Raw genomic sequence first — 13,237 nt, 5'->3', positions numbered from 1 at the left:
TAATATGAATTGAAGTTAATTTACACAAGGAAAGGATTAGAATTTGTGTTTTTTAGATAAACATAATAAACTAACCGGTCCTGCCGATGCCAGCGGAACAGTGGACAACGATCGGAGGACCTCTACTGTGTCCCGCCCACGCGTCACCCAATCTGAAATTGTAATCATAATAGTTAAGATTTTGTATACTTATACAACTCTTCCTTAACCGTCACCTAAACCATTGTTCTTTTTAAAAGTAAACTATATCCGAACACGTCAGAAATTACGCTTTTAATTTAATATCAATAGGAAACAGTTTTACTATTACTCTGTTGACATCTAGCCTAAGCACAAATCTGCAGTAAATCATATCAAATTAAAATTTGTCAAGAGGCGTGACTAAGGCGTACTTACAATAGTGATTCACTATTTAATTTAACTACAAAGGACTTCAATAACGTTCAAATCGCAGTAGTGATGTATAAACTTATATTGGTATATAAGAAAGTATAGAGACTTAAACTTACTCAGCGCGTGCAAGTTGCTGCGCCCGGCGCACGAGCAGCAGGAAGCGCAGTACGGGCTGCGCGGAGCCGCCGCCCGGCACGCCGTAGTCCGGCCAGCGCGTGTACTGCCCGTGCCATACACGCCGGGACTGCTCACGCTGAACACAACATACAAAATTGTTAGTACAGTTGATGTTTTCTCCTCGGACAGTCCAAACCACAAGCCGAACGAAGCTTCAGCTTTGACTGTTCTACATAAAGTTGAAGTAAATTAAGGCTGGCTAATCAAAGTAAAATCACCTTTTGTTTAAAAACTGACTTCCCAATCTATGTATTTACATGCATTGCAACATTTTTTAAGACTTGAGGCCGGAATATAATTTCAGTGAACATCATTCACAATGTATTACGAATATCAATTAATGTATTTAAAAACTATATTATAAGTAGGTCAAATACAATGTTAAACTTTAGCTTACCCTTAAATCAGTCAACAATAAATGAGTGATAGTATAATCGTCCTCATGTTCCACAGCCTCGGTGGTGACGGCGAAGTCTCCGTACACGGCGCGGGAACCTTCGGCCAGCGGCCAGTACTGCCCGCACTTGACCCGGCCGCGCTCCACGGCCCGCGTCGTCATCACCACCACCAGCGTGCCCTGCTCCCACACCATACGCCAGAAGTCACCGAACGTCTTCGGCAGGGGACCTAAAACAAATTGAATTTAAAACGTGAGTTACGTGACACACTTTCATATTCAACCAAAGTAATGTCACTTGTTTACAATAACAAGAGATATATACGATATTTAATGTGTGGGTAGCAGTTTTAATATAGCTCGACATGTGCCGAGGGAACGTTGAAGCAATAAAAATATTTTCCACTAAAAATGTAAATGTCATTACAATTATTCCAGGAAAGGAGCCGCCCCTTCAGTGCTATTTTCAGAATCGATTCGAGCTACACAGCTTTATTATTAACAATACACAGAAGGCGCGTTTACGTCATAAATGTGGATTGGGTGCAGTTCCAGGTAAACGCGGGAACGACGCCAAATGCCAGCTTTGACGAGCGATGCCAGTAAATTCATTAATTTTCCGTTATCGCCCTTGTTACTGTACGTAACTCGTTTAATCTGTATTCGTAAAGGCTAATTGCATTAAATCAACATTTACGGCTCGATCGAGGAGCAAATAACATTAAATGATTGCTATTACACATTGTCAGGTCAATTAAATATTTCGTCTGTTAACATCGTAAAGAGTTATTGTGGGTCACTTTGAAGGGACATTTATATGTAAAAGCGTCGCATTTATTTACCTTGTGTACAAATATATGCATTTTTCTGTTTGTATCCGTCGACATAGTTGGCGTTGATGTAGTCGGTAGTGGGGTCGTCGGGGTCAGTCTGAGACAACAACACCCGCGAGTGATCGTAACACAGCACGTCTGTGTAACGATTCTTGGCTAGATTACTCGACAATCTGGAAACACATACGTTCAAGTTATACTGTGTGCTAAAAAGATTGAGAATGTTGTGGGTCAGTGTATGTACCATTTGTATTAAAAAGTGTTTCATGCTTCGGATAGCACGCCGAACAAATTTCCAAGCGTCCTGTGTCTAGGATTCGTAGTTAACCTGTACCTCGATTCTCTACCACTATCGACTACCGACAACCGGCTTGCTATCGAATTTTGATATTTAGGATGTACTGCCAAAAAAGTTTCTACGACGCCCGTCATAGGCGCTGATAAAATTTTCATACAAAATTTCTCGATGACAGGTCGGTTTTCTGTAGTCGATAGTAATAGAGAATTGAGCTACTGCTTTCATATTGACCGTCGCGGCCTGGCCGCTTCTTTGTGGGTATAGTTCTTAGATACCGCATACATTAGTTGTAACCCCGGAACGCAGAATTTAAGACTGACTGACCGCTAGATTTCGCATAAATGACATTATATTCAATTAGGGAAAAGCCGAGGTAGGACACTAGTTGTATCATATAATTATGCATTATTATTGTAACATTATATTATTATAAAGGTATTTAATGTATTTATTACACAATGGCGGATTGTTTCTTTTACTACCATCCTTTGAATGGACTGAAGTGTAAGGTATTTAAAAACATATAATATTTTGAGATTGTATGACTAATGTACGCTTGAATGGAGGTCACAGATGCATATGATTAATAAGGTAAACATATTTGTCTGTAGTAGACTGAAGTTGGTAGTGAATGTGAGTAAATAATTTAGAAATATCGTAGCTATACTGCAATAAGTCTGCTAATTGTAATCATAGTCCTTTTACCAAATCTGCGTCCCGTTTGATAACGTGTCTGTCTTTTCCTACTGTTATGATTATAACTCTTTTGATAATATTGATCTACCTAATAGGCAAATGTCAAAAACTTAGCTCTTTTTTGGAAAAAAATACTCAATCAACTCCATGTCTACTTTTACTTTTTTATATCCTAGTCACCTAGTAACAATCATAAGTAAACAAACTCAAATAAATTGCGTGAATCAGATCATTGATCACTAGTGGTATATTCCATACACTCACTTGGCATGGTGGAAGGTGCCGTGCGGCGGGCGCGCGCGGATCTCGTCGTACTCGGCCACGAGCCCGCGGCGGCCCAGCGAGCGCACGCGCGCCAGCAGCGCCGCGGGGGACTCGCCGCCGCCCGCGCCGCCGCCGCCGCACTCCTCGTCCGACAGCCCCGGCGACACCTCGCCCGACGACCATGTGCCGCGCGCTATCAACAACATATTGTTTAACAACTGTTTTATCAACAGCATAAGTATTATACCTTCCCACAAACTTATTTAAGTTACTCTTTTTTTAACCCATTACTACTGCAGAGCAAGGGTCCCCTCCCAAAGGATTATCCCCTTTTTTTAACCCATTACTGTCTCATGGTCTTACCGTATGGCAAGGGTCTCCTCTCAAAAAAGGGAGAGGTAAGGCCTTGAGTCCACCACGCTGGCTAAGTGCGGGTTGGGGACTTTTTACAATTAAATAGACAACTGTCGTAACAAAATTCTTATGGTAATCGATGAAAATGCTTGTTTTCAAGTTTTAAGAACCCGGGGTAAAGTTCATAGATATGGCGATTTCGCAAAGAACGCGCCTCGATTACAATGGTCGCGAAATGTTTACAATGGTGACGACAATCGTTACACAGGTATTTGATTTCAACTCTTGTTGAACGATATATTGCGATATTGCAATACCACGCATTCTTGAGATTTCTTCCATCCGACTGATACTATGAAATGTGATCTCAAACAACATCTACGACCTCAAACTCTGCAATACTTTATTTTTTATTTATCTTTTGCATAATGTCATGCAGATTACTTTTTTACATTATTTCGAAATGCGAGCATAAAAATTGGAACGGCGGTGAAGGTCTATTCGTATTTGAGTGCGATCAATTCCCAGTTGATAACGCAGTTATATGTAGACGATAATGGTCTCCCAATGTCCCCCGCACACACATATAGAACCAATCATCCATTCAATCATGCGGACGGACCGTTCAAATGCATCAATTCTCCTGAATATTCTCATTTCCCACACGTCCGTTTATCTCAGAATAGCGGATGTAAGGGCAATCCTGGCACAACTTAGATTTATAACATAGTTAAGTATGTAGTGTACTACACTACCACTGACATTTAAAATTATTAAAAACAAATATACAAGCAAAATAGTTTAGAAATAAAGTACACAAAACTTACTGTACAATAAAATCATCACAAATATCACAGATGGCAACAGTTTACATCCCGTGTTAACTATCGCTCTTTTTGTTTTGCAATTTCTTTTTACGACCATCACTTACGCCCGCGTCCGTACCGACTGATCGAAACAATCGTAAAATATTTTTATGCTCCACTGTTAGGTAAAAAGCAAAGGCACCCTTATTTGTTCGATACAAATGAATTGTAACAATGTTGATATCGCAACCGTTATTACAAATTGTATTGATATTAATAAAATAACAATATCGCACACTACATTTTGTATTTAGTTATCTTGAAATACGTACCACAACAATAACAACAAAATCTATAACATTTGGCTTTAGTTCGGCAATGCTTTTGGCCCATTGATTTCACATTTTTCAGAGTTAGCGTTTGAATATGAAATAATAATTTATTGAATTTAAAAACATACCACATATTTTTCGTGATGAATTCATAACGATTGCAGTATTTGTGTAAGTATTATTGTTTTGTAAAAATAATAAACAAATATAAAAATGTCACAATGACACCATGTTTTTTTTCTTTTTTTGCGTAGTTTTAATTTTTTAATGACAATTGACAACTTACTGCTTATATCTATGTCATCCTCGTCTCCTGAGTTTATATGCCTGCTCTTCATGTCGCCATTGTATCCATGTGTATGCCTGTAATAGAATAATGTGATTAGTCCCATTTTAAAATAAAGTTATAGCAATGCCTAGCTCAATAAAAGGGGCCACTTAATACGGCCAGCAATGGGCATTCAAAATTAAGATATAATCATATAACCTTGCTATAATATAAAGTTAATCTCAACTAAAACATAAGTCTTAAAAAATCTCCAAATAATGTTACCTTAGTGGACTGGGGTCGCAGGTATAAGGTGGGTCGCCACTAATGTGCATGTCTGTGTTGTTGTCTCCGAGTCGTGCCGCGCGGTCACTGGTCATGTCACATTCACCTTCGTGCTCAATTATACCTGCACAACAAAGCATATACTTAGGAAAACAAGCAGTAAAATGGTATCGAAAGTTATCTATTATACGCTACAGCGGATATTTCCAAGAATCTATCATACTTCGACTCGGCCTTGAATTTGACCTTTCAGTTATACGAAAATGTACGATGAAGACCCAATTTATTCAAACAAGCAAAAGTCAAATGAACAAAAACGAACTCGACGACGATTCATCAATATAGTAAATGGAAATCTAACTCCAATCGTACAGTTTTATCTCAACATGCCTGCAATAACATACAAAATAAAATACTTTCTACTAAGAGAATATATTTAGTTTTTGAGATCAATGTTATACCAAGTTTCTGCAGTGCACTACGAAGCAAATATTTTCGTAGAACTTTCGTAGCGCTATTAAGTATTCTACGAGAGAGAGCATGTTATACTTTGTAATATAAGGCTCTTCCAAATTATTATTTGCCACGCTCTCTTGGAATACGAGGAAATATATTTAATGCCGACATGTAAATATAATACTACGAACCATTTTGAGTTTTGATAGGTGGTATGTGATTACTGATTACATATTCATCAATGACGCCGTCCAATTTGGCGTTCTGAAGATTGTTTGTATAGCAATTTTTGCAATGCTCCAACCTGTGAACAAGAAAAATTTAAATAAATATAACAGTATTATACAGGTAGTATTATACAAAAAACTAGGATTCGAAGAAACCGAAGTATCCAGTACTTAAATGAACGTAGAAATACGCCAACTCAAATACACAGAACTGAAAAGAAATCTAAAATCCATTGAATACTCTTAACGGAATTTTCCTTGAAAATGTATTTTTTGCAGTAAAATAATAGCCTGTATTTCTTTGAAAGCAAGTGTAAAAGAAAATGCGATAAATTATTACAGCGAGCTTGAGGCTACACGTCAACTGCAGACATGTAAAATGAATAGTAATATTTCGCAATGATCACCTGAACTCCAGCCAGTTAATGAGCTCTGAAATAACCGACGCCGTCATTTATTCAAATTTATCATTTCTACTCAAATGAACCGGTTCATTACTTAGCCAATAAATCATACGGAATCATATACTGTAGTATATAACGTACTTATTGTGCCAAGTTTGCAGCGACCGAAACTCAATTTAATAAATGACTTAACATCTAGGTAGTGACGTAAATCGATACCAATACACGATATTATTAAATACATATAGGTACCTACGGTCGAATGATGTGTGGGCGAGTTCGCTAAACAACATCTCTCTATGTTCTCATGTAGTAGTTATGTGAAGTTGCATAACATTATTATATTCTAGATAAACATATATCTAAGTTAAGCATTGTGTAGTTTCCTAGAATGCAGATAGTTAAGACTCTACGTGTACCTAAGACGCTTTGGTAACTTCAACACAATGTGCAATTTAGAGTGGAACGGTATTCCGTTGCATCTCTCATAATAGAATTGCATTGAACTAAGTGTTAGATTTTTGGACTGCATATCTACTATCTATATTTTTATAAAAAAAGGTAAGTATTGTGGCAATAGGTGAGCAACTGAGCACCCTATAGCATAGGACTTACATTGTAAACGGCGAATCGCGGGTGTATACCTGAAGGTATATCTTCATCTAACGATCATACTGCTACTGCTACGCCAAAAATGGCTTATTGAAATTCATGCATTCACCAACCATTACTACCACGGAAATAGCCTGTTAAATATAAAAGCTGTTGTTATCTCAATAACTCGATAGGTTATAGGAACGTCAACTCTCACGTGGATTTGTAGATTCTAAATATTGTATTTTCGCTTAGTCATTAAAAAATGGGTCTATTCGTATCTATGTCACATGACAAAACATGATTACGTATCACCAGGTGATGACAAGTTGCTGGCTCCATGCCTAATTAGCCTGAAGACTAAAATATTTCAAATCTTTAAGAAGCCTGACTCGTATCTAACACTGAACGAAAAAAAAATTATGAATTTGTGTTCCATTCGAATGAGTAAAAGTCCTTTCGATGTTGACATCAACACCTAAACACGTAAGCCAAACCAATTAAATAAAGTAGAATCGATACCAAGTGTAAGTTAACACTTCACATTTTAATTCTTCACACAGTCAAATGAGAAAAGGAATAAGTAGCCATAAAAGGAATGTGTTGTACTCTTTACAACATAATAAAGCTTTTATATTAGAATACAGATAGGTAAGTTGATATACATCGAAATAATGTATTATTATGCTTACCAAGAGGCGTGATCAGGCTCGTGCTGTCCGCCCAGCTGCTTGGGCAGGCTAGCTCGAGGCACGTGCAGGCCGAGCTGCGGCGCGTTGACTGTGTGCACGCGCTCGCGCAGTTTCTCGCGCACGAACAGGCGCAGGATGCGGAACGGCGCCTTGAACCACAGCGGCGCGGTCACTATCAACACCTTCTTCAGCTTAGCCGGGTAGCCGCCCTGCAACAAAAGGAACGACTGGTTAATACCACTATGTTACCACCTCTCGTTGTTATGTACGTATCGTCGTAAATACAACACCACTCATAATACTTCTCACATAGGTTCTAGCACTACATATTTTTTAATATCATGCTACTGAATTTACTCAGAAATACCACATTACATTTTTTCTCGGTTACCTATTTGATACGGCGCTCATAAATATTGAAACATGCAGTAATATCCGATGTCAGGAATGATTTTTAAAGAATTTTCGCAGGGGAATCTCCAGTGCAAATATAATAAAATGTTCAACGGCGTCGTTTCGACACTGTTCAGTAATTTGAAGCCGAAATCGTTCAGATCGGAGTGCTGAAGTAGGAGAAATGAAATTCGAACTTTTATTTCATTTACTGGGTGTATTTATCTAACACAAAAGAGATTGCTAATAAGTGTCAACTTTTTGCGAGATTTCAGGAAAGATTACTCTTTTTTGGGGATCAATTTGTCTAAATACGCTCACTCTAAGCCTTTAAAATCTTCAAGCAAGGACAAGTTTACATACGAACAGACTGTCAGGCTTAATCCAACCCTGGATTAGAAACGATTAATTACAAGTGAGTATGTTACAAATAAGAGCTGAAAATAATAACATTACGGACAAGAATAGAAGAAAATGGTGTCGAAAGCGATTCTAGACAATTTTAGTAGGTGCGGTGGACTAGCTATTAGGGGCACGGCACCGGGAGCAGCCGCGGAGTCGCGCCAAGACGACGCGGAACGACGCATCGTGACGCAATTATGTGCACCAACTATTCCACTTACCTAGAAAAACTAAGAACTGACATTTGGCAGTTCTAGTCTGCCTAACCACACATCTACCTGAACACAACAACTTCAATTCCGTTCAAAGGTATTATTGTAAATTATGTTATAGCTTCTAAAATTGGCTGACTCATATTATCGCAGCTTTATAGTCGTTTCAATGTAAAAATCAATATTTAGCACTTCTATTGTGGCTTATGTAGGTCATACATATTATATAACGTTGAATGTAAACACGTAACACGTGTAGCCTCGGTCAGTGATTTAAGAGCTTCGCTAGTCAGTAAATACTCTTTGTTTATAACAACGAAAATTGTATGCGCAATCTTTGAGAAAAATTCAATCTCAAAGTAATGGCAGCTACTGATCAAATTTAAAATAATGCTAAAATAACAGTCGTCTGCAGTATAAATAAGCTGAAAACGATTTAATTGTAACTCGAAGTATATACAACGATTGAAGTTAATTTTAAATTAATTTCGCCTAACGAATCCCGACTGAAGAGTGACAAAACTGGATAATAAATCCGACCCGAATGGGAGCTTGCCTTATAAATATTCAAGGCCGGAACGGCTCTCTAAGCGCCTGAAGGTAAAATGAGGTTCACTAAAGAAGGCACGGCATGACAATCTTAGGTACACATTGTCGTACTTCGGAATATCTTTTGTATCATATCATCAGCGGAATAGCTTACAAAAACTTTATATTTATTTATAACCAAAGTAGAATAGGGGTGCGTTAATCAAGACAAATGATAGTTTTATTATGGGTTATGAATTTCGTTTAAATTGTAACTATAGTTTATGCAACGGCAAATATAGTTTATTTAAAATTGGCTATGCTAGCATAGAACTTCTAAAGCATGTTCTCTTCTAGCCCATACTTCTACAAAACTCAATTATATTACTCACAGTAAAATATGAACTCACACATACGGTACAGCTAGGAATTTGCCATGTAAACCTTATTACTGTCACATCTGTCGCTGGCAATTTCCAAATCAAATGAAAAAAAATCTCAGGTGGGAAAGTTAGAAAAACCGCGTGAGCTTTGTTGATTGTTAGAATTAAGGACAACGATTTGTTTGTGAGATTGGTCAGGTAGGAAATAAGGCAATTTGTGAGCGGGATTTGGCTTTGAGCACGGAGGTATTATAAACATTTTCGTATAATATACGGCTACCGAGAGAATACGGCCCACGCACCCACAATCCATCTACCAATATATTTTACGATGTACGCGAAGAAAAAGAAAACTCTCACAATGTTTCCATCTTTGTGGTGGAGCCGATAACAACGTGCGGTCCAATAAATATAAAGTCGGCTGGAAACAATATCCAGGTTTTCATTTCAAACCACAGATCTAACGCTGGCGTTTCTTTTTACTGTGACACAAAAACTTTTTATTAGGAAATCCAGAACCTTTCATCAAAAGCGTCTTTGTAAATAGTATCGCACCTTTATACTCTTTTTTTTTTGTAATATCGTGTCCTTTTGTCCTCTTTAATTTCACTTCGATATCAGAATAGTCCAAGCTTACCGACTATTGATTATGCAAACGTTACTCTGATCTAACCTTTTTGCCTCTGTAATACTTGTAGACTATTTACCTTAAAGAAAGATTAGGCTCTTTGTATTTGGTAACAATTCCGACAAACCGCTACAGACAAAACTTTGCTCTTTATTATATTTGAAGGCAAAACATTATGAATAAAAACCTTGGTTATAATAGGAGATGAAATGTTGTTTCTATTTATTTTTAAATCGTGAGCCCGCATACAAGCAAGACCGTGTTTCAAACTTTTAGAAACAGTCTGGCGTTTAGTCGATTGCTACCACTACGCTTTGTTTAATTTATAAATGAGCTAAGTATTTGGCATAGTATGTTTTCATTCGAAATATATCTTTCGTCGGAAATCGTCGTTATTCGCTAAAATAATGTCTGAAATAAGAGAGCATATTAAAATACAACTCTTTGAAGGACACGTTATTCGGCTCACAAACGCGAGTTAACAATAAACTCCCAAGTGGATTCCAATGTATGATACTTACTTTCAAGAAAAACTAAAATACACGTACACATTCCAATATGTTCAGAATTTTCCTCAATGACGAATATTATTCATATTTGTAACATTGTTTGTGACACCCACTTCACGTGATGTGATTATACGATTATGATAACATGAAATAATGCCATGTCCAGGAATTGGTATCATTAATAAAAGATTTGAGAGTGCGCTCTCGTATTAAGGATGCGCATTTATCAATTAGATTTAAACAAGTTGGTAGATTAAAAGGTAAAACTAGGAAACGGATAATTCATACCATCACGAAAACATCTCCACGATGTTTGTATGTAAAGTAGACTCAATAGGTAATTTTATTTTCTTGATGAACATAATTATGTTTACGCAAGAAAGTTTTGAGAAACTAGTTCCTCGAATGAAAGCAGAAACTGTGTCACTTATCTACGAGTGTACGACTGATATATTTGTTTGTCACACACTCGCACATTTTCCACATGAATCGGATTTACTATTAACATCTATTCTGCGCAACTAACTCTCCCTATCTAAATTGAATCAGTGTCTATCAGAGTAAGCACCACAATACAATGAAATCATTATTGAATTGTTTTTCGAAAAGTATTTTTGTTTCGGAGCTTAGTTTGAATTTCTCAGTGACTGGATTTGTTGCAAAGACCAAAAACATTTAAAAGGGAATTTTGGGGAGCGCAATGCACAGGCATGAACATGAGCGCTAAGAAAACTAGGGGTGAGAGGTTATTGCCCCCGCTTTGGTCTCCCTTTCGAGTCAAGAAATCTTACCTGGCACCAAATCCCCTCGCTTATGTACGTGAATTTATTATAACGCTCGCATGAATATAATATAGACCGCTAATTTGAGCGACATTTCTTTTAGCTATCTCTTGTATTATTTACTTTACGTTGGAAATGTTATCCCTGTTCGCGTATACGCTAATGAACTTCAGTTCCTTTTAGAATAACAAGCACGTCTAATATTAGTAGATACTAAAACCAAGCAAGCAAATGTACATTTTGTATGTACTAACCACCAAGCAAGTGCATTGTCCTGGGTCTTCCTTATTGCGTCTGCAGTCTAGACGAGTCCTGTGACGTCAATCTATAGGTCTACTACCTACACTGGGGTGGGAAGGGTTTAAATATCTCTAGACAACCTTGCCGAAGACAACTTAATTGATGGCCGATGTAGCAATTTATTTACACGTCAACAAGTCAGACTAAACAAATGAATGGTTTATGTTTACTATAAGCAATAGTCACAATAATAGAACCATTTTACCACATTCAATCGATGAAAACTGTTTCTCCTTAATCTTTATATATATAATTCTTCTGTAAGTGTGTATGTCACTGAACTTCTCTTAAACGACTGGACCGATTTTGATGAAATTTTTTGTGTGTGTTCAAGGGGATCTGAGAATTGTTTAGATTCACAAAAAAATAAAAAAAAATATATAAAATATAAAATTCTCGCGTCACAGTTTTCGTTGCCATACTCCTCCGAAACGGCTTGACCGATTCTCATGAAATTTTGTCACGGCCAACATCTATTTTTCTAAGTGACAATATATTTGTTTTAATTTACATGGAAAAACAACGTTTGCCGGGTCAGCTAGTTTTTCTATAATAACTGATTGTATATTTTTTATAGGAACGTCTGCTGTGTTGTCTTTGTAGTCTCGTCTCTATTTTTGAACAAGATGTTAGTTACAAAGTTTAGTCTTCACTTTAGGGCATAAAGAGGGCACATATGCAGAGTCATCTGTGTATTTTATGAGACAATCGATGCTTATTGATTTCCAATAAATAATTCGCATTAATAACGTTTTTACGTATAAAGTATGATCAGTATAATTTGCAAGAACACTCTTATAACAAGCGATATTTATCATTTTACGAGTAAGAAAGAACTGATTCAAATTCTTAGAAAAAATAATAGCACAAGCTCGGTTTCTACTTGTAACGTATAAGGAAACATGCGCTTGGCACTTCGTTTTTGAAACGCGAACAGTTACCCAGTTCACTGGAATATCATTCATCATTTAACTCCCAACAAATGTTTGACTTTTGATGAATGTTCAAAGTATCTTCAACAAGTGTATGAAACAAATGTTTTGTTATTGAGATATCAAAAGCGCAGATGTAAATTAAACTGACTGGTTTGAAAATGTAGATATAATGAACGTCTTTGGGTAAATTAGAAAACGAGTATAGTAATTTATACTTCACGATGGCCTATTTGACAAAGACTTTAATAGTATTTGGAAAATCTACAAGATATCTCGGTGCAAAGTTCAGAACACTGGTAGGGTATTCTGTTCATGAAAATAGGGCGCAGGTCGCGTGTCTGGCCAAGATAAAGCACTCAAGTGGTCGTCTCTACAATGTAGAACCACTTAACACTGCGTATTGCATACCACAATTGTCTTTTGTCACAGCCAAGGGGGACTCTTCAAATGTAAGTTTAAATTTAAGCAGCTTATGCAGCTAAATATGTGGCTTAAAATTTAAGGAATTATGCCTCGGGCAATTTGATTTGTAGTCATAGAATTAATATTCTTTAACGATTTTTTTTTTATTTCATGTAAAAATTATATAAAATGTTTCATTATTGTAGTAGTAGTAGAGTATACAACAGACATAATGGATAGGTATGTATGTACTACACTCAGAATAGATGAATTAAGAACATATCACT

The 13,237-nt window shown here is 36.9% G+C and overlaps 1 protein-coding gene across 2 annotated transcripts in view; it reads right to left on the bottom strand.

Annotated features, from left to right (window-relative positions):
* Positions 1-13,237, bottom strand: part of Ptpmeg2 (Protein tyrosine phosphatase Meg2) — a 43,018-nt gene that overhangs the window by 2,211 nt on the left and 27,570 nt on the right. For both annotated transcript variants that reach the window (XM_076123169.1, XM_076123168.1), the window contains 9 exons: positions 7,477-7,685; positions 5,751-5,863; positions 5,104-5,227; positions 4,837-4,913; positions 3,059-3,251; positions 1,810-1,973; positions 968-1,197; positions 510-646; positions 76-152 (listed from right to left, as the gene is read on the bottom strand). In XM_076123169.1, the coding sequence (XP_075979284.1) occupies positions 76-152; positions 510-646; positions 968-1,197; positions 1,810-1,973; positions 3,059-3,251; positions 4,837-4,913; positions 5,104-5,227; positions 5,751-5,863; positions 7,477-7,685 (1,324 nt within the window). The remainder of the gene's footprint in view (positions 1-75; positions 153-509; positions 647-967; positions 1,198-1,809; positions 1,974-3,058; positions 3,252-4,836; positions 4,914-5,103; positions 5,228-5,750; positions 5,864-7,476; positions 7,686-13,237) is intronic.

The sequence above is a fragment of the Anticarsia gemmatalis genome, chromosome 15, assembly GCF_050436995.1.
Source record: "Anticarsia gemmatalis isolate Benzon Research Colony breed Stoneville strain chromosome 15, ilAntGemm2 primary, whole genome shotgun sequence".
NCBI lineage: Eukaryota > Metazoa > Arthropoda > Insecta > Lepidoptera > Erebidae > Anticarsia > Anticarsia gemmatalis.
This window is presented reverse-complemented; position numbering and strand designations above follow the sequence as displayed.